The sequence below is a fragment of the Mastacembelus armatus genome, chromosome 21, assembly GCF_900324485.2.
Source record: "Mastacembelus armatus chromosome 21, fMasArm1.2, whole genome shotgun sequence".
Lineage (NCBI taxonomy): Eukaryota > Metazoa > Chordata > Actinopteri > Synbranchiformes > Mastacembelidae > Mastacembelus > Mastacembelus armatus.
Genome location: NC_046653.1, coordinates 25,111,789 through 25,138,144, shown reverse-complemented (window position 1 = coordinate 25,138,144; position 26,356 = coordinate 25,111,789). Strand labels below are relative to the sequence as shown.

General features: G+C 43.2%; 2 protein-coding genes across 2 annotated transcripts; one reads left to right on the top strand and one right to left on the bottom strand.

Moving 5' to 3' along the window:
- Positions 1-568: 568 nt before the first annotated feature.
- LOC113123806 (olfactory receptor 6N2-like) lies at positions 569-1,495 on the bottom strand. The gene has a single exon (XM_026296107.1). It carries the CDS (start codon positions 1,493-1,495, stop codon positions 569-571), a length of 927 nt encoding a protein of 308 aa, XP_026151892.1.
- A 9,273-nt stretch (positions 1,496-10,768) lies between these two features.
- LOC113123166 (MAGUK p55 subfamily member 4-like) lies at positions 10,769-26,077 on the top strand. The gene is made up of 21 exons (XM_026294990.1): positions 10,769-10,910; positions 13,123-13,158; positions 14,622-14,687; positions 15,665-15,786; positions 15,872-15,949; positions 16,201-16,284; positions 16,361-16,492; positions 19,448-19,529; positions 19,610-19,695; positions 19,922-19,999; positions 20,600-20,796; positions 20,894-20,952; positions 22,054-22,071; positions 22,346-22,387; positions 22,980-23,018; positions 23,222-23,389; positions 24,340-24,420; positions 24,574-24,667; positions 25,021-25,129; positions 25,495-25,629; positions 25,892-26,077. The coding sequence occupies exons 1-21, from the start codon at positions 10,769-10,771 to the stop codon at positions 26,075-26,077; spliced, it is 2,034 nt and encodes a 677-aa protein (XP_026150775.1).
- The last annotated feature ends 279 nt before the right edge of the window (positions 26,078-26,356 follow it).

Genomic DNA, 26,356 nt, shown 5'->3' with positions numbered 1-26,356 from the left:
ACCATCAGATCTTCATTTAAAGCCATCATACATTCTTCTGTCCTGACCCTTCAATGAAGTGATACATTTTCACAGAGAAGCTCAACTATTAGGTTAAAAGTTTCAAATAGATTTTTGAGTTGCCACAGTGTGTATAAGCTAATAAACCTAATTGCACTGTGAAACACAAAATCACTAGCAAGGAGATAGAAATGTCCCTGATATGCAGGTACATTATGTTCTGCAGTGTGTGATGTGTCCAGGGTTAAAATTGTGGAGCAGTGGGGGCCTAAAGCTTAGAGACGTGAGTCATCAGTCGTCAGTTCGATTCCTGTCCTGGCAAGATTCGATCTGGGTGTAGCAAGTGAAAACGCAGCAACATTTGAAATATTTCGCTTCACTTTTTGACCATTATGGGCGTCATCAACACCACTACAGTCACTGATTCTAGTATGAATGTACATACATATCTATGATGCTGTATACACACATCATAAAAACTAATCCATTTAATGTCTGTGAAGAAACCACATCTGTGCATTATCACTACAGATGAAATGACTGTACATTAGTTAACAGTGTGGATATATTAGTGTGATTTGACCTGAAACAACAACTTCTTCAGGTGTTTAGAGATTTCTTTCATCTTTAGTCCATAAATGACTGGATTGAACAGAGGCTGATAGGTGATCATTTGTAAAGTCATTACTAAACGAACAGTTTTTGGAAAATCTGATTCCAGTCGAACTACAACAACATCATATGTAACAAAAGAGGAAAAGTTGATTAAAACCAGCAGGTGAGGTAAACAGGTCTGAGCAGCTTTGTTTCTGACTGTTTTACAGCTTCGGTAGGATATAAGAAGTATCCTGGTGTATGTGAAAAGGATGAAAAGCAAAGGGAGCAGTGCAATATTTACTAACATGAACACACCATATACAGTTAGTGCTACTGAGCGCCCACACTGAAGACTGTAAATTGAAGTATTACAAAAAATTCCTTTCAAACTAAAGCTGCAGAGTTTTATATTAGCATACAACGCAACTGCCACTGAGAGTTCACAAGCAGGCACAAGCCAAGCTAAAAGCAGAAAGACATTAACAGTTGTTTTCCTCATGATAGTTGGATACTGCAGAGGTTTACATATAGACACATACCTGTCATAGGACATGGCTGTCAACAGTAAAAACTCTGAAGTGGCCAAAGTGTAATATACATAAGATTGGAAGAGACAGAGTGGATAAGATATGATCTGTTTTTCAGATAAAAAGTCAATAAGTAGCTTTGGGTAGATATTAGTGCTGTAAAGAACAGAGTTCAGTAACAAAGCTGCAATGAAAATGTACATAGGCTCATGGAGGTTTTTGTGAATCACTATCAGACACACAATAGTAGAATTACAGCAGATTATTAGAATATATGCTATAAACATGATCACAAAATAAAGATATCTGTATCTGTGCATTTCTACATAACCATCAATAGTTATATATGTTATATTGAATCTATCATCCATTAAACTTCTCCAACCAAAGTGTTAACCAATAATGCAGATCATATAGCAAACATTCATCAATAATAGCTGAGAAAACAAGTGTCACTGTGAGGACTGCAGTAACAGGTTACCTGTGTTGGACTGTCTCATTCATTCACTGACACCACAGTCAGAAAGTGTTTGAGTCTGTGGAAGGTTTTTATCAGGCTGCTTCACCCTCCAAGGGTCTCATTAAAGTCTCAACTAACATGTAAACATCTTCAGGAAACTCAGGAGTTGTAACCCAAAGGTGCTGTTAGACCTCTTTGGTGGTGATCAGTGGTGCACCCTCAGTACATTTTTCTATGCTTCATTGAAGTGTGTGACCATGTTGCTACATGGTACTATGTTATGTTGGTAATGTTTTCAATGCAACATTTTCTCACTTTGCCTTATTCTTTCCACCTTGTCTGAATGATGATTGACATTTGAGACCCAAGTCTTTGTGAGACCCAAGATGTGGATTTCAATCGTTGACTGCTTCCTTGGGTTTTGTGGTTTCTTCAAGTAACATACAATGGACCCACACATGTAAAGGCTGTCACAAAGATATGGAAGCCATTCTTAGGATTCTTACAGATTGTTCATTTGAAGGTACGACTTGTGTCTCCTCAGGTAGACCAAGCCTTTTGGGGACAGTGGCTGATCATCCTTTGCAGTGGAGTGACCACCAGAATCTTGGCAGTAAGAATATTAAACCTTTTGCCTTGTACTGGAGACCAAACTATCGAGGATGTGGTCATGGTTTGAAAAAAACCAGAACATAGGATATGTTGACCAATCCATCCACCTCACCATATTTCATACACAGACTTTAGGTACATCTCAAATCCCCTAATGGTTTACTTATACTGTTCTTCTTCATGACCTCCATTCATTCATCCATCCATCCATCTATTCATTATTTTCCATTTATCCGGGGCAGGGTTGCAGGCGCAGTAGCCTGAACAGGGATGCTCAGACTTCCTTTTGTCTGGGCACTTTGTCCGGCTCATCCGGGGGGAACGAGGCATAGTCCCTCCAGTATGTCCTGGGTCTTCCCCAAGGTCTCTTCCAAGTGCGACATGCCTGGAACACCTCCCCAAGGAGGTGCCCAGGGAAGTGCCTGGTACAGATGCCCGAGCCACCTCAGCTGGCTCCTCTTGATTTGGAGGAGCAGCAGCTCTACTCCTGGGTGACAGAGCTTCTCACCCTATCTCTAAGGGAGCGCCCAGCCACCCTACGAAGGAAGCTCATTTCAGCCGCTTGTATCCAAGATCTTGTCTTTTCGGTCATGACCCAAAGCTCATGACCATAGGTGAGAGTCGGAACGTAGACCAGCAAATAGAGAGCTGAGCCTTACTGCACCACAACGGACTGGTACATCGACCGTATTGCTGCTGCCAATGCGGGAACAGGTCTGACTTATACATTGGGAACAGGTCTGACTTACTGCCGGCATTGCAAATCAAGCTCCTGCTCTGGTTGTACAGAGACCGGATAGCCCTTAACAAAGAGCCCCGGACCTCATAGTCACAGAACACTGCCCACAGAATGTCACGGCGGCCTTCTACAAGTCCACAAAACACATGTGAACTGGTTGGGCAAACTCCCACAAACCCACAAGCACCCTGAAGAGAGTATAGAGCTCAGGGACCTGAGGTACTCAGGGCAGATCTCATCCACCCCCAGTGCCTTGCCAACAAAGAGCTGCTGAACTACCTCAGTGACTTCAGCTTGGGTAATGGGTGGATCAGCCTCGTACTTCCCAGCCTGTGCATCCTCTGTAGAAGGCGTTGCAATGGGATTAAGGAGATTCCTGCCACAGTCTGACAATATTCCCAGTTGACGTCAGCAGCTCTCCGCCTCCACTATAAATAGTGTTGGCAGAACAGTGCTTCCCCCTCATGAGGTGCAGAATGGTATGCCAGAATTTCTTCGAGGTGAACTGATAGTCCTTCTTCACGGCCTCACCGAATTCCTCCCCATACCCAAGTTTTTGCCTCTGCCCCCAACCGGGCCGCAACACACTTGGCCTGCTGGTACCTGTCAGTTGCCTCAGGAGTCCCACAAGCCAGCCAGACTCGGTAGGACTCCTTCTTCAGCTTGTGGTGTCCACCACCAGGTTTGGGGATTACTGCCAGGAGAGGCACCAGAGACCTTTCAACCACAGCTCCAAGCTGCTCCGTCGACAATGGAGGTGGAGAACATGGTCCATTTGGTCTCAATGTCCCCCGCCTCCCTCAGGATCTGTTTGAAGCTCTCTTGGAGGTGGGAGCTAAAGACTCCATCTGACAGAGGGTTCAGCTAAACATTCCCAACAGACCATTACAATATGTTTAGGTCTGCCAAGTCTGTCCCGCTTCCTCCTCCTCCAGCAGATCCATCTCACCACCAGGTGGTGATCAGTTGAAAGCTCTGCCCGTCTTCACCCGAGTGTCCAAGACATACGGCCAAAGGTCAGATTATACAACCAAATTAATTGATTATTGAGCGCCGGCCTAGGGGTGTCCTGGTGCCATGTGCACTGATGGACACCCTTATGCCTGATCATGGTGTTCATTATGGACAGGCTGTGACTAGCACAGAAGTCCAACAACAAAGCACCGCTCGTGTTCCTCCCAGTCACACCCCTCTGGGTTTCACTGTCGCTGCCCACGTGAGCATTGAAGTACCCCAGCAGAATGATGGAGTCCGCAGCTGGAGGGACTAAGTTTAAACAGCTAAGTTTACTAATGTTTCTTAATGGCTAAAAAGAAAGAACCAGACCTTTAACATGCATATGCGTTGACAGTTGCCTGTCAAAGGTCACATCTAAGTATAACAGTGAGCGAGCCTAGTTTACCAACGACATGAAAGATCAGGTCAAAAGTTAGATCAGGTTAAAAGGTAGTAAAACGTCGAATATCATTAGCATAACAGTGATAAGAGATGTAAATAAAGCAAATACAACAAAAAATAAAACAGGGACCTTGTGGAACACCATGTGTGAGAGGAGCTGATGATGATTTGTGGTTAGATGTAGCAACAAAGAAACTTCTATGAGAGAGGTATGACTTGAATCAAGCACTGGAACCAACAGCTCAGCACCCAGAGCAGCGCAGAGTAATGACAAGTATCAAAGGCCAAACTTAGATCCAGTGTCACTAGAACCACTGACACTCTGCATCCATACACATCAACAAATCATTAGGTATTCTAACCAGAGTAGAATGGGCACATCAGCAATATACAGCTCCAGGACCAGGGACACCTGCAGAAGGTACAGAGACGGCTGGCAGTCTAAGCCTATAGCAGCATATCTAAGGGATGGTTCAGGGTTACCTGAAGCCAGCCCCAACTATACGCTTTGTCAAAAAGGAAGGTTTTAGGTCTGAACCCAGACTGGGAGCTGGTTCAATTCAATTCAATTCAATTCAATTTTATTTGTATAGCGCCAAATCACAATACAAATCATCTCAAGGCACTTTACAAAAACTAAAACTAAAAACCCAACAATTCCCTTATGAGCAAGCACTTGGCGACAGTGGAGAGGAAAAAACTCCCTTTAACGGAAGAAAAAAAACCTCCAGCAGAACCGGGCTCAGTTTGGGCAGCCATCTGCCTCGACCGGTTGGGGTGAGTGGATAGAGCAGAGAGAAAAGAACAGCAACAATAAACAACAAATAGACACTGCAAGTTGGTGGGGCCAGTAACTGCACATCAGCGATAAACAGCTCCAGGACCAGGGACACCTGCAGAAGGTACAGAGAGAGAGAGAGAGAGAGGGAGGGAGAGAGCACAAACTAGGGGAGAGAGAGAGCACAAGGTTAGTAACATTCAATGGTGGAATATACATGAGGTGGGAGAGAAGGGGGGGGGGGTAGGGTGGGGGGGGGGTAGGGTAGGGGAGCTCAGTGCACCGATGGTCCTCGGGCAGTCTAGGCCTATAGCAGCATAACTAACTAAGGGATGGTTCAGGGTTGCCTGAAGCCAGCCCTAACTATATGCTTTGTCAAAGAGGAAGGTTTTAAGTCTAGCCTTAAAAGTACAGAGAGTGTCTGCCTCCTGAACCCAGGCTGAGAGCTGGTTCCACAGGAGAGGAGCTTGATAGCTAAAGGCTCTGCCTCCCATTCTGCTTTTGAGAACTCTGGGAACCACAAGTAGGCCTGCACTCTGAGAGCGAAGTGGTCTATTGGGATAATATGGTACTATGAGGTCTTTAAGGTATGAAGGAGCTTGATTATGAAGGGATTTGTATGTGAGAAGAAGGATTTTAAATTCTATTCTATATTTTACAGGGAGCCAATGAAGAGAAGCCAATATAGGAGAAATATGATCTCTCTTGCTAGTTCCTGTCAGGACTCTGGCTGCGGCATTCTGGATTAATTGGAGGCTTTTTATTAAGATATTAGGACATCCAGATAGTAATGAGTTACAGTAATCTAGCCTTGAGGAAACAAACGCATGGACTAGTTTTTCTGCATCATTTTGAGACAGGATGTTCCTAATTTTGGAAATGTTGCGCAGGTGAAAGAATGCAGTTCTAGAAATTTGTTTTATGTGTGAGTTAAAGGACATGTCCTGGTCAAAAATAACTCCAAGGTTTTTTACAGTAGTGCTGGAGGCCAGGGCTATGCCATCTAGAGTAGCTATAATTTTAGAAAAGTTATTTCTGAGATTTTTAGGCCCAAATATAATGACTTCTGTTTTCTCCGAGTTTAAAAGTAAAAAGTTACTGGTCATCCAAGCCTTTATGTCAGTTAGACAGGCTTGAAGTCTGGTTAACTGGTTTGTGTTAACAGGTTTAATAGATAGATATAACTGAGTGTCATCTGCATAGCAGTGGTAATTAATAGAGTGCTTCCTAATGATATATCCTAAAGGAAGCATGTACAGGGTGAACAGAATCGGTCCTAGCACAGAACCTTGTGGAACTCCATAACTAACTTTTGTTCGTGTGGAAGGTTCATCATGGACATGAACAAACTGGAATCTGTCCGATAAATAGGATTGGAACCACTTTAACGCTGTTCCTCTGATACCAATCACATGCTCCAGCCTCTGTAATAAGATGTTGTGGTCAATGGTGTCGAATGCTGCACTAAGGTCTAGGAGGACAAGTATCGAAACAAGTCCATTATCTGAGGCTAAGAGAAGATCGTTGGTAACTTTCAACAGTGCTGTTTCTGTACTATGATGTGCTCTAAATCCTGATTGGAAATCTTCAAATAGTTCATTCCTGTGTAAGTGGTCTGATAGCTGCTTAGCAACAGCTTTTTCTAGGATTTTAGAAATAAATGGCAGGTTGGATATTGGTCTATAATTAGCCAAGACACCTGGATCAAGACTAGGCTTTTTGAGTAAAGGTTTGATTACTGCAGTCTTAAAGGCCTGTGGTACGTAGCCTGATACTAGAGATAAATTTACCAAGTCCAATAAAGATGAGTTCATTAATGGCAGGGTGCCTTTAAGCAGTCTAGTCGGGATGGGGTCCAAGAGACACGTTGATGATTTCGATGAAGCAACTACTGATGTAAATTCAGAGAGATCTATAGGAGAGAAGCAGTCTAAACATAACTGAGGTCCTACAGATGATTCAAGAGCTACTGTAGTAAAAGATTCATTTATTGCAGGTATAGGAAGCATCTGCTGAATTTTATCTCTAATAGTTGTGATTTTATTTGTAAAGAAACTCATAAATTCATCACTGCTGAGAGCTAAGGGAACACTGGGCTCAACGGAGCTGTGACTTTTTGTCAGCCTGGCTACAGTGCTGAAAAGAAACCTGGGATTGTTCTTATTTTCCTCTATTAGTGATGAATAGTATGCAGTTCTGGCTTTACGGAGAGCTTTTTTATATGTTAATAGACTGTTTTTCCAGGCTAGAAAAATTTCCTCTAAGTTTGTGGAACGCCACTTCCTTTCCAGCCTTCGTGATGCCTGCTTTAAGGTACGAACATGTAAATTATACCATGGGGCTAGTCTTCTCTGAATCACTAACTTCTTTTTCAGAGGGGCTACAGAATCAAGCGTTTCACGCAGTGAGGTTACAGCGCTGTCAACAACATGATCAATTTGGTAGGGAGTAGGATTAAGGCAGCTGCCCTCCACTATGTTTATACTTGGCATAGATGTAAATAAAGATGGAATCATTTTCTTAAATTTATTAACAGCGTTGTCGGATAAACATCTGCTGTAGTGGAATTTTCTTCCAGACGCTGCATGATCCATCATTTTAAATTCGAAAGTTATTAAAGAATGATCTGACAAAACAGGATTTGGGGGGAAAATTATTAGATGTTCAATTTCGATGCCATAGGTCAGAACAAGATCAAGGGTGTGATTAAAACAGTGGGTGGGTTTATTAACGTTTTGAATGAAACCAATTGAATCTAATATAGAATTAAATGCAATGCTGAGGCTGTTATTTTCAACATCTACATGAATGTTAAAATCTCCCACTATAATGACTTTATCTGATCTAAGCACTAAATCAGACAGGAAGTCAGGGAATTCAGTTAAAAACTCTGAGTAAGGAACAGGTGGACGGTACAAAATGACAAGTAGAACTGGTTTTTGTGTTTTCCAGTTTGGATGTGAGAGACTAAGAGTGAGGCTCTCAAATGAGTTATAACTGTTCTGAGGATGAAAGTTTAATAATAAGTTTGACTGGAAGATTGCAGCTACTCCTCCACCTCGACCTGTGCTTCGAGGAACATGATAATTTTTATGACTGAGGGGGGTTGATTCATTCAGACTGACATATTCATCCTGCTGTAACCAGGTTTCAGTAAGATAAAGTAGGTCAATTTGGTGATCAGTTATCAAATCATTTACTAACAGAGATTTAGAAGAAAGGGACCTAATATTTAATAATCCACATTTGACAGTTCTGTTTTTCTGTTCAATAAGAGGAGTGGTCTTAATTTTTATTAAGTTTTTATGAATAACTCCTCTTCTGTTAACTTCTGATTTGTTTGATTTATATGTTCGTGGGGCAGACACAGTCTCTATGTGGTTTGAAGGGGGCGGCGGCTCTAAGGAAACTGCAGAGAAGCGTTTTAGACTGAGTCTCTGCATCCCGGTCCCCACCCTGGATTGTCAGGCTTTAGGTCGGCTAAGAAACTCGGCCAAATTTCTAGAGATGAGAGCTGCACCATTCAAAGTGGGATGGATGCCATCTCTCGCTATCAGACCGGGTTTTCCCCAGAAAGTGGCCCAATTGTCTATGAAGCCCACATCGTTTGCTGGACACCACCTAGACAGCCAGCGACGGAACGACGACATGCGGCTAAACATGTCATCGCTGGTCAGATTGGGGAGGGGTCCAGAGAAAACTACGGAGTCCGACATTAATTTAGCGAAGTTACACACCGACTCAACATTAATTTTAGTGACCTCCGATTGGCGTAATCGGGTGTCATTGCTGCCGACGTGAATAACAATTTTCCCATATTTACGATTAGCCTTAGCCAGCAGCTTCAGATTTGACTCGATGTCGCCCGCTCTGGCCCCAGGAATACATTTGACTATGGTCGCTGGTGTCTCTATTTTCACGTTCCTGACTATGGAATCGCCAATTATCAGAGTCGGTTTCTCAGCGGGTGTGTCGCTGAGCGGGGAAAATCTATTAGAAACGTGAACAGGCAGGTGATGAGCCGTGGGCTTCTGCTTAGGAGTATGTTTCCTTCGGACCGTCACCCAGGCTAATTCTCCGGGCTGCTCCGGAGCTGCCCTTGGACCGCTAACAGACCCTGAGCTCGGTGGCTCCACACCAGCTAACGGGGCTAGGCTAGCTGGCTTTGGTTCGAAGGTGCGGAGCCGCGCTTCCAAATCAGTGATCCTCGCCTCCAAGGCTAACAGAACCTTACACTTAATACAGGTATCATTATCGCTAAAGGAGGCAGAGGAATAACTAAACATGTGGCACACCGAGCAAGAAAGAGAGCTGGTTCCACAGGAGAGGAGCTTGATAGCTAAAGGCTCTGCCTCCCATTCTGCTTTTGGAAACTCTGGGAACCACAAGTAGACCTGCACTCTGAGAGCGAAGTGCTCTATTGGGATAATATGGTACTATGAGGTCTTTAAGGTATGAAGGAGCTTGATCATGAAGGGATTTGTATTTGAGAAGAAGGATTTTAAATTCTATTCTGGATTTTACAGGGAGCCAATGAAGAGAAGCTAATATAGGAGAAATATGATCTCTCTTGCTAGTTCCTGTCAGGACTCTGACTGCAGCATTCTGGATTAACTGGAGGCTTTTTATGGAGAAACTGGGACATCCAGAGAGTAATGAGTTACAGTAATCTAGTCTTGAGGTAACAAATGCATGGACTAGTTTTTCTGCATCATTTTGAGACAGGATGTTTCTAATTTTGGCAATGTTGTGCAGGTGAAAGAATGGAGTTCTAGAAATTTGTTTTATGTGTGAGTTAAAGGACATGTCCTGGTCAAAAATAACTCCAAGGTTTTTCACAGTAGTGCTGGAGGCCAGGGCTATGCCATCTAGAGTAGCTATAATTATAGAAAAGCTATTTTTAGGCCCAAATACAATAAATTTGCATTTGATTTCCACAAGCACTCTGTTTTCCTACATAAACGTTTACGTGAGCGGCCTGGGGGTCTTCTCAAGCAGTGGGTGATGCTGAAAGAGCTACAGGTGCAGTGGCTGTGGAAGCAATAATCTGGTATGTGTGTGAGGAGATCAGGGAGGCTAAGGAGAAAGACTCTTGGGTGGCTGACCCGTACTGGGTCAGTACAGGTCAAGATATTTATTAGATTCTTGTAATATAATTACTGATGTGATTATGTGGAAGTATCAGTTTAATGTTACCGCTGGTGAAAGTTTAAGTTATTTCTTACTGTCTTGTACTGCTGTATTACTACAGGATCAATCATGTCTCTTATCCATGAAAATCAACAAGTTTTGGATTATATTTTATTATATTATGATCAGATTTTATTTTAAAACACCTGAAGGTATTCAATCAACGTAGACTCAGTATTTGTTCCTCATATTGCTCACTCATTCTTAATTATAGTACTTAGTCGGTGTATATAATTGACATATCTTGTCTTTATTTCACACACGCACTCACCGATGGCAGCAAAGTGCCAGTCAAAGAGTTTGTGTGACCATCAGGGACAGCCTGGGCTTCATCAGGCTGTTCAGTATAGTGCAATGTGTTTAGAAAAGGCCACCATGGCCCCCTCCTGGCAAACGTGTCATATTATGTAGAAATCAAACTGACCTGACTTGGCACTGAAGTCCACAGCTGATGTAAGGATGCTGTAATGAGTGTCATTAGTGTGGCCGCCTCCCATGGGAGCCACCTGCACTGTGGTGAACAACAGGCCAGGACTCAGGGGACAGGCCTGACTGCAGCCAGTCTGCACACAGCTAATTATGACCCAGTGGCCACAGCGAGCGGCTCTCGTGGGCCTTTTACCTCTGTAATCAGAAAGATCTGTCAGGATGATCCAACACTGTCACAGACACTCTTGATGGTTGATGTGGCTCTTGGCACCACAAAGTTTTCTGATTAATTCCCTGGGATTTCCACAGCAATTAAGTTCAAAATGGTCAACAGGTCATTTGTCAAGTTTTTTGTCTTTTGAGAACAATTAAACACACATGAAAACTTTTACCAACATCCTTTTTGTTTGCTCCAGAGGCCTTTGTTGGTGCTTCCCATTTGGCTGTAATTCCCACAATAACAAAGTTAGAGATGGTCAACAGGTCATTAAGCTTTTTGTCCTTTGAGACCAATTAAACACATTACACAACTGCAGCCAGATATTTTCCCAGTACGCTTCAACAACAGCCATTATCCTAATGACAGTAATTATAGTGCTGTTGTCATAATGACCATCTACTTTTTAAACAAAGTTACACAGAACAACTCGTGTTGATCTGATCTCACGGCTCATTAAAACTAATAAACTGGACAAAGTCCAGAGTAAAGAAACTGTGACTCACTTTGTTAACAAAAGTTAAGAATTAATTTGGTTACTGTTACTGCAACTAAACAAAAACTCTTTTAGACAAAGGCCTTTGTTGGTGCAACATCTTCTTCCTTTCTTTCTTTCTTTTCTTGCCCTTTTGATTTTCATTCACTTATTAAAAGACTCATTTCAGTTTATTATCAGTTGCCCTTTATTAGCACTGAACTAAACAACACAGTCACATTATTTTACAGGAATGGAAATGTTTATGGGCAGCACGGTGGATTACTGATTAGCACTGTTGCCTCACAGCTAGAAGGTTCCTGGTTTGAAACCCATCAGGGGCCTTTCTGTGTGGAGTTTGCATGTTCTCCCTGTGCTTGTGTGGGTTTTCTCCAGGTACTCTGGTTTCCTCCCACAGTCCAAAAACATGTATGTCAGGTTGATTGGTGACTCTAAATTGCCCATAGGAGTGAGGGTGAGTGTGTGAGGTTGTTTGTCTCTATGTGGCCCTGTGATGGACTGGGGACCTGTCCAGGGTGTACCTCTGCCTTTCACCCAAAGAGAGCTGGGATAGGCTCCAGCTGACCCCCCGTGATCCTGGTTAGGACTAAGGGGGTCTAGATGATGGATGGATGGATGGAGATGTTTATGTGAAAAGTGAGAGTGATCCATGATCAGCAGGCCCAATGTTTCAGCCTGTTCTTTTACATGCAATGGCCTAAATTCTGCTCATGTGAAATATTCACACCCTTAAAAAAGTAAAAAATAAACCAAAAGAGCACTGCACTTATCGACTATATTTTTTGCATTAAATGGCAGTCTGAAACCATAATTCTGTGTCTGGACTTGGTTATATGAAGAACTGTTTCTGTTTTGTAGCCAAACCTCAGAGATATTCTGTAAAGAGGGTGGACAAAATAATAGAAATGTCTGATATAACACGGTACAGGTCTTTGTGGTGAAAAGCATTTTGTAGAAACGTGATGTTTAGACCACACTGTCTCCTGTCATGTGGCTGTGTGGAGAGTTTTTAATGGGCATTAGCTGTTTATTTAAGTGTTGGTCCTGTAGTCGTGTTTCTCAGGCCTCACTCTCTTTCTGAAGGATCAGTGTTAATCTGAGGAGTTGATCCTGTGACCTTTACCCTGTGATAACACACACACACACACACAAACACACACACACACACATGCAAACAGCTGGCCTCTCAAAGACCCAGATGTTGCAGAATGATTTAATGCATCACAGTGACTATTACTGTGTTGACTCTGTTGCCTGCTAAGCATGTCTCACTCGCTGTGTGTGTGTGTGTGTGTGTGTGTGTGTGTGTGTGTGTGTGTGTGTGTGTGTGTGTGTGTGTGTGTGTGTGTGTGTTTGTGTGGCTAAAAACAGCAAACAGTTAAGAAGCTTTGTGTTGTGTTGCAGTCCGAATGAAGAAGGTTTAGAATGAAGGAGTAGGAGGTAGAGATACATGGGTGTAGAGTGGGCAAAGAAACAGATGGAGTGAGTGACAGAAGGCCAGAGAGGGGAAGGAAAAGGTTTTTAAAATCTCCAAAGAAGAGAAGGAGAAGAAGGTGTAGGAGAGAGAGGCTGGTGGATGGATTAAGTTGTGTTAGAGAGGATTAGAGTCTGTTTTAGTTTGGTAGTAACACCACATCCATGGCTGCTGCTGACACTCACACGGCTGGCTCCCTCCACAGAACGCATCAGAAACTGGATCAGAGGAGGAAGACTTGGTGAGTTGGTTTTGGTTGGATGTATCTAAGCAGAGCAATGCTTCAGTTAGAATGAGGGCAAGGTGATGTTTTGAAACTATAAGGTTAACCATGTTTGCCATCTGTAACATTATCACACTTAGCATTAGACCCAGCACACAGCTGAAGCTTTAGTCTAGTCTGGTTTAGTTACTAGTATTAGTATTAGTCCAGTATTAGTTATTAGTTAATTAGTACTCTGCTCTAAGGAACCAGCTAGTGATTCAGTGTGTGTGTTACTGAGTCCATATCCCATCCAGAGACAATGAATGTGGTGTCCTCAGCCTAATGTGTGTGAATCCAGAACCTGGTTCAGCTTATGGGTCTGAGCCGTAGACCTCCATTGTTGTCCAAAAACTATTAAAAACACAGCAGGGAGCCACACCGCTGACCTGGCTCACATGGTTCTTCCTCACCAACAATGGGAGGCCCGTCTTTTTTACAAAAACCAGCTCCAGATGTTGAGAACAGCCAAGACCCTAGCATCCCTACATTTTGGTTGAATTATTTTCTCCCACTTAGGCAAAATTAAGATGCTAATATTTAGACACAAAGTCCTACTGTTGAAAACCATAACAGTATCCATATTTTTCAAACCCCAAAAGGCTTCTGCTTTTCGCTCCGATGGCTAAAACCAGAACTAAAAACACCTTTTCAGTTTCAGGCTGAGCTTTTTATAGTCCGCTGGGTGACTTTCAGAGTAAATGGAAAAAGAAGCTGAGCCAAGATAAGAAGCTAAAGTGGAGACGTAACCTGAAATTAGAGCACATTTACTAAACCTGCTGCTGTGAGAGGAAATGCTAAAATTACACAGTGTGTTTAGGTCAGGTCTCTGTGGTTTCATTTCTCTGTGCTGATGTTTGGGGAATGTGATATCCATCCATCCATCCATCCATCTTCTATACCCGCTTTTTCCTGTTCAGGGTCACGGGGATCTGCTGGAGCCTATCCCAGCTCTCTCTCGGGTGGAAGGCAGGGGTACACCCTGAACAGGTCACCAGTCTGTCGCAGGGCCACATATAGACACACAAAGACAGACAACCTCACACACTCACACTCATTCCTACGGGCAATTTTAGAGTCACCAATCAACCTGACATGCATGTTTTTGGACTGTGGGAGGAAACCGGAGTACCCGGAGTAAACCCACGCAAGCACAGGGAGAACATGCAAACTCCACACAGAAAGGCCGGGATGCGAACCCACGACCTTCTTGCTGTGAGGCAACAGTGCTAACCACTCAGCCACCATGCTGCCCGGAATGTGATATCTTTTTCCAAAATTGGTTATCACGGATGTTTTATCAGATGCTTTATGCCATTGAACATACAGTCAGTGCTGTTTGTCTTTTTCAGTTCCTATTTTAAGTTTTAAGTCTAGTGCTTCAGGAAAGACTCATTATTTTCATTCTCATCTTTGAACCTGAACTTTTCATTTATTTTCAGTGGAAAAGGCCTTTTTCCATCTTCGCTCAGGCTGGTCGATCACCGTGAGAGAAGCTATGGAGGACGGTGAGAAACAGACACACACACAAGCACACACATCCCTGTATCTAAATCCATGTACCTTCATTGACAGCAACCATTGTTTATTATTTTATGTTCAGCATTAACCCTGAGCTCAGGCCTAAATCCAGACCTGGGCTTAAATTGAATGTAATCTGAAACCTAATTCAGATGGTATTAGTGTGTGTCAGCGGGGTCAGAGCTCCTCACCAACGTTAATCCTGTCCAGTCTGAGTTTCTCCCTCTGCTCAGGAAAACTCGCAGCTGCAAACATCTGTTGTGACATCACATTGTCTGTTGCTCTGTGGTCAGTGCATCTGACTTTGACCAGTGATACCCAACATGTGCACGGTGTTTTTCATTCATCACAAATCATGTCTTTTTCCCATGGTGCCTTGTAATGGCAAATTTCTATAAACACATGAATGATGAAACTGGAAACCAGTGTGAGCTTTATGTTTTCTCTTAGACTTTTTTGGTTCTAGAGGCAACAGTAGCTAAATAGATTGTGTCTCTACGTGATTCTGTCAGATTTTTGTGACAGGACAGTCATTTCATCTATGAATGTCTGCAGTAAAATTATTGTTGTTGGTTTTCTTTTTTGCAAAATGTTCAATGCTGCCATTTCCAAAATTCTGAGATGTGATTAAGGTTATGTGACATAAAAAATGTATAACAGGGGTATAATGGGACTCAAACTGCCCCTGAATACACTACACACCTTTTCCTGCACTGGCACTGGACATAAATTGTCCAGTAACATGGACTTTAATTCCCCAGATACTGCACTGCCTGACCTAAACTGATGTGCACAAGAGGAAATGTTGAAGTGTTTTTAGAGAAGACCCTTAGGTGTCATCCTCTGAGGTTTTCATTGTAATCACCATGCCCAGCCTTGTTGAGAGGTGTCAGTCTCCTGTGGTTGAAGATGTTTCTGCTCATCTTCGCTCATTTATGTTTTTTCTTATTCTGTGTGGGTGCAGGTGCCACTGAGGTGCTGTCCAGTGTGGTTCAGGACGTTGGTCAAGCCGTCAGCAGAAATGTCGGTGGTGCTGAGCTTCTTCATGAACTACTGGGTGCACCATGGCTGCGCTCCCTGCTGAAGGTAGAGCTTGATTCCACAGGTGTGCACTGAAACAAAGCACCAGCTGGCTGCTGACTCACAATATCTTTTCCTGTTTCGTCTCCAGATTTACGAGTGCCTGGTGCAGTTCCAGAGGTTGACACCCAGCCCCTTTCTGCCCTCTGCTTCAGGACTCTCATATGAGGTTCACACACACACACTCACTCTCAAAACTCAGCTACATTAGATACAGTTAGCAAGCATGCTAACAAACCTGTACACAAAATGTTCAAATATCAACCACACCAAACGTCCACAAGTTGTGAAATGATACACTCAAGTAAAAGCAGATTTTGAGATTTAAAAAAAAACAGTTTCACTGTTTTTCCCATGTTGTCTGCTGTGACTGTGCTCACCCAACTAGACACAATTAACCCGTCTCTGTTTCTCCATCAGATCATGGCTCTAATACAAAAAGTGCATCATCCCTCAGCTGAAGCTCAAGATCTTTACAGCCTCCTCTCTTCACCACACATCCAGGTCTGTATGCTCATTTAGGAACTCTGGGACATGTCCCCAGACTCTGTAAACTCATATGTTATACTCTGTCGCTCAGGCCCTGCTATCGGCCCATGACAGTGTAGCACAGTCAGACTATGGACCCGTCTTACTCCCGCTGCCTGATGAGCATCCAGAGGATGAGGAGGTCATGAGGATTGTTTGTCTGGTGAAGAACAACCAGCCGCTGGTGAGACAGAAGCATTTCTTTAACGCTCAGATTTCTTCCATTTTTACTCCGTTTTTATGCATGGAACATGGGGATTTCATTCATTCACAGAAAAGCCTGACATTAAATACTTCTAATGGTTTAAACTCATGTTTGGAGAGAAAAGGATGTAACCAGTGCAAAGTGCTTTGACCCCTTTGTTGTAGGTGCCACCTTGAATCTGTGATGGCTGGAGATGTGCATTCACTGCACAATAGAGTCTTTTTTGGTACTTTACCTGCCTCCATGTTACCAGTATTTACTACATGTGCTGTGACAGAATATTTGTCTTTGTTGGAGTTCTTTTGCCTATATCTGGGTCTGAATGACTTTTTATATTGTGCCTAATTTTAAATGTCTGTAAAAGTCTCTACTGGAGAGGTCAAACTGCTTTTGCAGCAGGGAAGAAGACTTGAGTTAAACAAAACAAAATAAAGTTTCTTGTGTTTTGTTCACTAAGAACGGAGAAGAGCGCAGAGGAAGTGTTGGAGCTGGAGTCGGAGTGATTCGTAGTCGTTGGGGCAGCCTTCGCCGCCTCACTTTGGAACATCTCATCCCTGCTAGGAGGGCTTGGTCAGGGGAGGAGCTTAGAGCAACTGAAATTGAAGCCAGGCTTTTGTCCCTGTCCAGAGGATGCCAGTCCCATCCCTTTCTCTCCCACTATGAGTCCACAGGAAGCTGCTGTTTGTGTCCACAAGCCACTCCCACCCTTTGGAAGAAAACCAACCAGCTCAACCAGTCAGCACCATCTTTCTTGAGTTTGTCTCCTTGCACTGGTAAGAGAAGGAAGAAAGGAAAATGGTCAGTCCACGCAATCACCGATAACCAGTCCATGTTTTCATTTGGCTGTTCTTTTGTCCATCTTCAAGGGAGCAATAATAAATTGTAACTCACTGGTATTTGGTGCATCATGCAGTCCATTCTTCATTCATTCGTCCATCAGCTCACAGCTCTCCTCACCGTCCTGGGATCATCAGCACAGAAAGAAATCATGTTGTGAAATCATTATTTTGACATGTTTCTCCTGCGCTGTTGTTCCTTTCCTGTGATGTGTATTTCACATTTCTGTTGGCACTGATTATTCCGACTTTATTTTGTCTTTCTATTGACCTGGAGGTTCAGAGAGGCACAAACCCAATGACGCAGAAGGTGTCTCTCCTGGAAAGAGCAGTGATGACTACGCCCACCCTCCTCCTCCAGTCCCAGTTTACAGTCTCAGCCTTCCCAACTCCCCTGTCCTTTACAAAAAAGGGGTTAAAGAAGGACAATCGAGAAACATCCCTACACCTGGCAAAACCCCCTCCTGTCCTGGGATAAGCGCTCACACAGTACCTTCTAATCCTAGAGCTCAGCACTCCACTCGTCAGCAGGGAGTAAACACTCACCCCACCCCTAGCAGGCAACATGGCTCTCAAACTGGATCTCATAACAGAAGCCATCATGGACACAATCAACTTCCTCATCCTCCTGAATCCAACAAACAGTGCAGTGTGAATGAGCTCATGTCCTCTGTTCAGACGGTGGCCAGCAGTTTTGAACACAGCTCCCAGGACATTCGCCATCTTGGCCAGAAGATGGTGGCTGCAACGGAGATGATCACGGGCAGCATGGAAGAGAACGCCCAGGCACTCAACCTGCTGGCCGAGGTGGTCGACAAGCTCCAGGGGCTTATTGTTGCCAGCAAACACCCTGAGCCATCCCATCCATATGGGTCTCCACCACCTCCAGCCATGGTCTCCTCAGTCTCTCCAAAAGTGGTCCACAAACCTTCCATGTCTTACCCAAACCACATCTCATCCTCCTCTTCTTGCTCCTCCTCCTCTTCGTCCACATCTGCCTGTTCCTGTGCAGACAGCTTGGCGATGTCAGGGAGCCCAAAGCGAATGAACGGAGGCTCTGAGAGGACGTTGGTGACCTTTGGTGCTACCCAGAAGACACGTGGAAGTGGTAGTAATGGACAATTAAGGTTCAAATAATGGATCGGTTTCTAGAGCTCCTTTGGGTGACTGTAACAGCACAGGCAGCTTGACAACCAAGAAGAAAAAGAATAAATAGTATTAAAACAAACTGTCTCCTTGTCTGCTCTTAAACTCGAAACAGACAATGAAAGTGACAGAAACACCTCTAGTTCTTTAACATTTTCAGTGTGAGAAGATATATAAGAATTCTGTGTACAAACAGGAAACTATGCTGATGCATGATAATTCTTAGAGAACAAATACCTTTTTGTACCAGTAGTTTTTTCATCACTGGATCTATCACTTCAAGTGGGAAAGGCCAAAAATGTAAAGGTACAGAGAAATTGCATTCTTTCAATCCACATTTCCCATTTTCATCCAACTATCCTCACATTTTGTGACCATTTTCACCATTTTCCTTTCATTTTTGTGTTTTTTGTTGTCAGTCTGTTCCTGTGCTAAGATTAGGACAAAAATATCTAAATCACCAAATACCATTATACTCTACCATGTCATATATTATTGCAATACACTACACCAATCAATTAAATAGATTGTATTATCAGTACAAGTAATCAAGATTAATGCTGAGCCTGGGGAGGTTCGAGCCATTGCATGGTTTGATGCACAAATGTAGATACAATACTTTCGTGGTGACAGAGCAAAATAAATGTGGGTGTCGTCAGCATAAAAATGATGCAGAGATCAGCTCTGAGTGGGGACAGACTGCTAGGACTTTTGGTACAGTTAATTTCCATCTCAGATTGAACTGTGGCCACCTCAACATCAAGACTACATGAATTGGAAATGTTCCACCACTGCAGTTAATCGTTGATGTGACCTTTAAGGTGCTTTCATCCCATCCTTCATTTGAATCTGTTCCATTTTATTTTCCCTCAGTTTACAGCTGCACTAAAGTACAGTAGTTGCTGTCGCTGTAGCCAGGTTGTTAAATGTGGACTAACTGTCTATCTGCCAGGGGGCAACAATTAAAAGGGACGAGGAGACAGGAGAGATCTACATCGCCAGAGTGATTCATGGAGGCCTGGCTGACCGCAGTGGTGAGATATAACAAAATATGAATGTGGATTAAACCAAATATGCAACATCATGGCTTAACATTTGCATCTGTGTGTCTCAGGACTCCTCCATCCTGGGGATCTGTTAGTGGAGGTTAATGGAAACCCTGTGGTGGGTCTGGAGCCGGAAAAGGTCATCCAGATACTGGTAGGAGACCGTAAAACCAAACTGTGTTATGTGAAAACCCAGCCCACTTTCAGGAACTCTTATTTACTAGTCACTTAGTAGTTATTTTCTACTTGTTCTACTCTGGATTTCAAAGGGAATGTTCTACTTTTCACTTTTGTTGTGAACCGTGTGTGGGTTTGGAGATATTGGTACTTATGGTGTAAAATAAAATACTACCTGCTTATGTTTGTTTTCTTCGTATCAGATCAATTCCCAGGGAACCATCCTCTTTAAAGTCATTCCAAATGCAGCTCAGAGCAGCAGCAGCAGCAGCCAGAAGCCGGTAAGAAACAAACCTACACAAGACCACACATATCTAATAATTAGGCTAAGAGCCCTAAGCTACAGTGTAGACAGGACATTAGACGGTGTACAAAAACACAGTCCAGCACCAATCAGTACAGTTCATCATGGGGACCAAATCCAGTTGCCCCCATGTAAATGACTGAATTTTAAAAACACTTTGGTTTAAAGTTGGCATGAGGTTAGTCTCATGCTGGTACACTGAATAGGCAAAATTATAAAATCAAATAAAAATATAAAAATACATGACAACCTAAAAGAAATTACAAAATAAATGATAAAATAAATAAAATCATCAAAATCACCAGACACCGTCGTCATCAAAGCCTTTGAGAAACAGGTTTTAAATCTAGTATTAACAAATCACGTATTAACATGTATGAATATGATGCATAAAAATATTTCTGGATTTAAAGTTATAGAAATTAATGAGAGATTTTATGTTTTTTTAAGTTGTATTTAAAAAGGTTTGTGTAGTGTTGAACTATATCACAGCAATAATCATTTTAAGTCTTTAAATTCTCTCCCTTTTCCTGTGATGCTACAATATTTTGTACTCTGTACTCGCTCTGTCCGACAGATGTACATAAAGGCAATGGTGGACTACTGCCCCCTGCAGGACTCCTCCATCCCCTGTCCTAATGCAGGGATGGCGTTTAGCAGAGGGGACCTGCTGGAGGTGGTCGACCAGTCCGATGGGCAGTGGTGGCAGGCCAGGAAGCTTCCTCGTGCTGCTGCCTGCGCGGGTCTGATTCCCTCAGCCAGCACGCTGAAGAGGTGATGCCGCACGTATCCTGAATATACTCACTTCATCTTACATTTGTCATTTTTCATGTAACTGTGGTAACTACACATCTGTTTATGGACTCTGCAGTAAACAGAGGGAGCACTGGTGGTGTCAGCCATCACAGGTTCACACCTGCATCAGACCCTGTGAGGACTCATTATTATCAGTAACACTCTGTTTCAAGGCTCCTGCATTTTCCATCTAATTTCCTGCAAATATTCCTCATCATAAACGTCAAACAAGCTGGTTTTAAACTGTTAATTACCACAATATTTCCAATAAAGTTTTCACAACTTGGTGCTAATTATAAAAGGTTCCAGCATGTTTTTAAGAAGAAACTATGAAATTATGTTTTAGGTTAAAGAAAACTAGTCCATAAACAAATTTCAGGATCCATCAATATCCTTAGAAGACTAAAAACATTTGTAGTTGAGGTCATTTGCCTCAGATGAATTTGAGCTGCTAAATTTGATTGATTCATATATTATTCTGTAAATATTCATAAATGCTGCATTTTGGCTGATTTGTGTTTGATAAAAATAGCAAATAAAACACACTACATGCTATAAAACCTGACAGTTATACTTATACAGATATATTTCTACCTCGGCCGGACCTGCACATTTTCTTTCTAATCAGTAATTAAGAATTTCTGTTTTACATTGATCCTTTCTGGGAACCGTATTTTTAGTGACCTGCTACACAAACTCTAGCTTTTCTTTAAAAACTAAAAAATAACCAGAGAATATTTAATTACTGCAGTGGCTAACACTTAAAATTACTCTCAAACTTGCAAATTTCCTGGTAATGAAGAGATCAATGCAGCTAATTGTAGGAAATTACGAAGGAAGTTTCTAGGAAAATGTGGAAAATGTGGGTCTTATAAACGTGCATCGTCCTGTGCATCTAGTTTTTAGCAGTAGAACAGTGAGTGTTTTATTGTGTGTGCCAGAGTGAGCTGTTTCTCATCTGTCGTCTCTGGACAGATGCAAAAAAAAAAGGGAGATAACACAGAGTCACATTTTCTCCTCTGGACTGATGTTTAGCAGCCATGACTCATCTTCTGCATTAGACATGTGCTGGAGGAGGTGAAATACCAGCGGTGACCCCTCTGTTATCACTGGTAGAGATGGAGGTGTAACTCTGGAGTTAGTCTGTGTGTCAGTCCTGTGTCTAACAGCTTCCTCTGCACAGGCCGAACTGTTAAAATCACGTTTGTTTTCTCCCCGTGACCCCGCCGACCTCAGTGACCCTGGCTGATAACGGTAGGTGCCACAGCAGAGCCACATCTTGCACTCTCCGCCGTGTTTTCATTAGTTTTGGCTTTTTTTGTGTGATTCTGTTGCCATCTGGTGTCGTCTCTGTGTTGGTGTTTTTTTTCCACCTGTTAATGTAAAATGTAAAAAATGGGGGGGAGACAATGACTAAACATGTTGACAAAGTAAAAAGTTTGTTTTTGTTTATTTAACTAAATTCATTCTAACTTCATTAAATTAAATCAGTTTCCTGTAAATGACATTTCCACTGTGTCTGTTCCAGAGGACGACTTCACACATGCTGACGACAGACGCAGCCTGACAGGTAAAACACCTGAGGCTATAAATGCATGAGACAGCTTTTCACTGATCAGTGGAAGTGATGGTTCAGAGCTGGAAGAAATAGGGTTTGGTAAATAAGTCCGTTCAGACCCAGTGTCTGAAATTCAACTTAGTTGCAGCATCATGTGATCTGAGACCTGTGTCTGCAACACACCGAGGCCTCCACTACAGAATCAGCACTAATGAATCTAGAACAGATTTACAGAGGAACAGTGGGCAGTGAACAAAAAGTCACATTCCAGTGTTTGGAAAAATGGGATTTTTGAATCAGAGAAAACGCAGACTAAATGTTTCAAGTGTTTCCTTTTCTGTAAACAAGCAAGAGAACTTTGTGCAAATATCTTCATCTCAGTGTAGAATATGGAAGATTTAAAGTCAAATAAATAAAAACAAGTTGTTTTATTTATGGCTCAGTCACTGTTTTAGCTTCTGTGTTTCAAAGCCAACTGAGTCAAAAACACGAGACAGTAAACACACACCGAAGGAAAAACACTGTTTTATCTTTCACTTTTATAACAAAGTTTTACATCGACTTTAATGAATGAATTTAATGAATGAATGTTTTCTTCCTTCAGATGAGGCCGACGCTGATGTTACTGACGGCGTCTACCTGGGTAAGACCTGCTTCATTAGTCCTGCATTCAAAGTATCATCAGCAAAATACACCTAAAGTATCAAAAAGTAGACGTACTCATGCAAAGGTTACTGACATATCAAGATGGAGCTGATTTTAACGACTGTATCTGATTTGAGCCTATAACAATAACAGGTTTCTCTCTGTGATCATGAATGAATGAACATCTGGACTGTTCATCAGCTGGTTTCCGGCGGAGTTTCCGTCTCTGGAGGAGAACATCCGCCAGGAGGAGACGACAGTCCTGCACCTCTTGCTCACCCGGCAGCAGCACTCTGGCCACGCCCTACGAAGAAGTGGCTCTTTACCAGCGCCGCCCGCAGGAGAACCACCGCCTCATCATCCTCATCGGTGAGCCAGGGATATCACATCTCACTCAGTCAGACAGTCAGGGACAGTCAGGTAAAGACAGGGACAGTCAGGTAAAGACAGGGACAGTAGGGGACAATCAGGGAGAGACCGGGACAGTCAGGGACAGTCAGGAACAGTCAGGGATAGTCACGGACAGTCAGGGAGAGACAGGGACAGTCAGGGAGAGACAGGGACAGTCAGGGACAGTCATGGAGAGACAGGGACAGTCAGGAACATTCAGGGAGAGTCAGGGACAGTCAGGAACAGTCAGGGAGATTCAGGGACAGTCATGGACAGTCAGGGAGAGTCAGAGACAATCAGGGAGAGACAGTGACAGTCAGGGACAGTCAGGGAGAGACAGTGACAGTCAGGGAGAGACAGGGACAGTCAGGAACAGTCAGGGAGCAACAGGGACAGTCAGAAACAGTCAGGGAGAGTCAGGGACAGTCAGGGACAGTCAGGGAGAGACAGGGAGAGACAGGGACAGTCAGGAACAGTCAGGGAGATTCAGGGACAGTCACGGACAGTCAGGGAGAGACAGTGACAGTCAGGGACAGTCAGGGACAGTCAGGGAGAGTCAGGGACAGTCACAGACAGACATGGAGAGTCAGAGACAATCAGGGAGAGACAGTGACAGTCAGTGACAGTCAGGGAGAGACAGGGACAGTCACAGACAGACAGTGACAGTCAGGGACAGTCAGGGAGAGACAGTGACAGTCAGGGAGAGACAGGGACAGTCAGGGACAGTCAGGGAGAGACAGTGACAGTCAGGGAGAGACAGGGACAGTCAGGGAGAGACAGGGACAGTCACAGATAGTTCAGGGCAGGGTTTTTATTTCTTGAATTTTCATCTTTGTAGTTCTGAAATCAAACTGTGCAGTAATTATCTACAGCTGTCTTCTTGTCCTTCAAACCTGAGGCAATCCTTTATCTGTTTTCTCGTTTTTCAGGGGCGTCAGGTGTTGGAGTTACAGAACTGAGGAAGAGACTCATCAAACTGAACCCCTCCACCTTCCAGGGGCCTGTACCTCGTATGTTCCCCCATAGATTCAATGCATTAAGTATTTCCACATGACACCAACTACGTTATCTGGTCTTCACCGTATGTCAACATGTATTTGTAGAAAACATACAGACCTACTGAGATCGTTGTGTTTTGATTCGCTGTCGTCCTGTTCCTCCAGACACCAGTCGTCCAATCAGAGCAGGCGAACAGACAGGAAGAGAGTACCACTTTGTCACCAAAGAGTTGTTTGAGTACATGGTGTGTAACCACAGGTACGCTTCACCTTTCTTCTTCTGTGACTTTTCATTCTCCACAGGATTTGAAGTCTGTTTTATGATTTGCTTTAAGTGCCTGTTATTTAACATTCATAGTCCCATAAACATTCAAAACTGGTTAATAACCCAGTATAGTTTTCTTCTAAGTAGCTTTGCAGATTTGAAAGTTGTTACTATGCACAGTATTTGTTAATAAATCTAAATATGACTGAATCTAGTGTTTGTTGCATTTAACTGCATTAGTTGTATTAGTGTTGGGGTCGACCTGCACAGGCAGTGCAGACCTGCTGCATCCTGAGGAATGAGGAATAAAACAAACTGTGTGTGTGTGCGTGTGTGTGTGTGTTCAGGTTTGTGGAGTACGGGGAGTATAAGGGCCACCTGTACGGGACCAGCACTGACGCCATTGATGAGGTGCTGAAACGAGGGCAGATGTGCATCATTGATGTTGAACCACATGTGAGTTTCAATAAGCACCCAGTCCATCCTAACGTCCTCAGTCTGCTGATCCTTCTGCAGTTTTATCTCTCTAAGGTTTTTGCATGTCAAAGGCCATGTCCATCGCACTGTTTTCTTTGAACGTTAATATGCAGCTTATTCTGGGACGACAGAGAAATCCCTCAGGCGCCTGAGCTGATAGTTAAAACAGCACAAAGCAAATCTTATAGAAAAGTTAAAAAACAGCACAGATGCAGCAGTTCAGCTACTTCATCCTGCCATCAACCATAAAATAGCAATAAAATCAAGAATGAAAACTCTCATGAGGTTAGATGGTGAGTGGTTATCACATGTTAGTAATCCCTGCCCTGTTGTTTTATTGTCAGATCATCCAGACCCTGCGGACAAGAAAACTGAAGCCCTATGTGATTTTCATCAAAGCCCCGAGCCCAGAAAGTCTGAAACAGACTCGCAGAGACGCCCAGATTGTCACTCGCTACAGCATCAGCAGAGCTTTCACAGTAAGAGCACTGTTCTCAGACAGATGTGAACCTTCATCCAGCCCACTTTGTCTTGACACATGTTCAGAGAGCACACTGGACACTGTCCACCTGCAGTTCTTACACAAGCGTATTATTCGGAACAGTGCAGTGCTTATCCTTCAGACCGCTGAAGCCCTTCACAAGTCCATCCAGGCAAAATTTTGTCTATTTCTTTATTGTCCACGGTTACCGTGGTTACAGGCTGTACAGAAGCTGGACTCATTTAGATTTTCCTCTGCAGGAGGAAGACTTTACGGAGCTGGAGGAGGTGTCCCGGCTGATGGAAGCGAAGTACAAACAGTTTTTCGACAGCGTGCTGGTGAATGACGACCTGCAGGATGCCTGCATGCAGCTGTGCTCCATAATCCAGCAGGCTCAGGACAAACCACAGTGGCTGCCTGTCAGCTGGATTCGAACTGATGAGTAGAGCAGGAGAGAGGATGTGGGGGGGGGACACAACATGTACAGACGATAATGAGAAAAGAGTGACATAAGAGAGTGGGAAATGTAAGGATGAAAAAAAAGATATGAATGGGACATGCTGACAGAAAGATGACAGAGGAAGAGGAACATGATTTTGGATAGAAGAAATCCTGGAAATTGTAATGGAAAAATGAGTTTCAATGATTGATTACTCTTACTGATTATGATTTTTATTGTTTCTTACTGTATTCTTGGTTTTTCAGGTTTCACAGGTTTTCATTTA

Excerpts from the sequence above, each read along its gene's own strand:
- LOC113123806 (XM_026296107.1), bottom strand. The coding sequence starts at position 1,495 with ATGGATGATAGATTCAATATAACATATATAACTATTGATGGTTATGTA.
- LOC113123166 (XM_026294990.1), top strand. The coding sequence starts at position 10,769 with ATGAGTGTCATTAGTGTGGCCGCCTCCCATGGGAGCCACCTGCACTGT. Across the intron at positions 19,696-19,921 it reads AAAAGGTCATCCAGATACTG|ATCAATTCCCAGGGAACCAT; the intron begins GTAGGAGACCGT and ends TCTTCGTATCAG. Across the intron at positions 22,388-22,979 it reads CGACAGACGCAGCCTGACAG|ATGAGGCCGACGCTGATGTT; the intron begins GTAAAACACCTG and ends TTCTTCCTTCAG.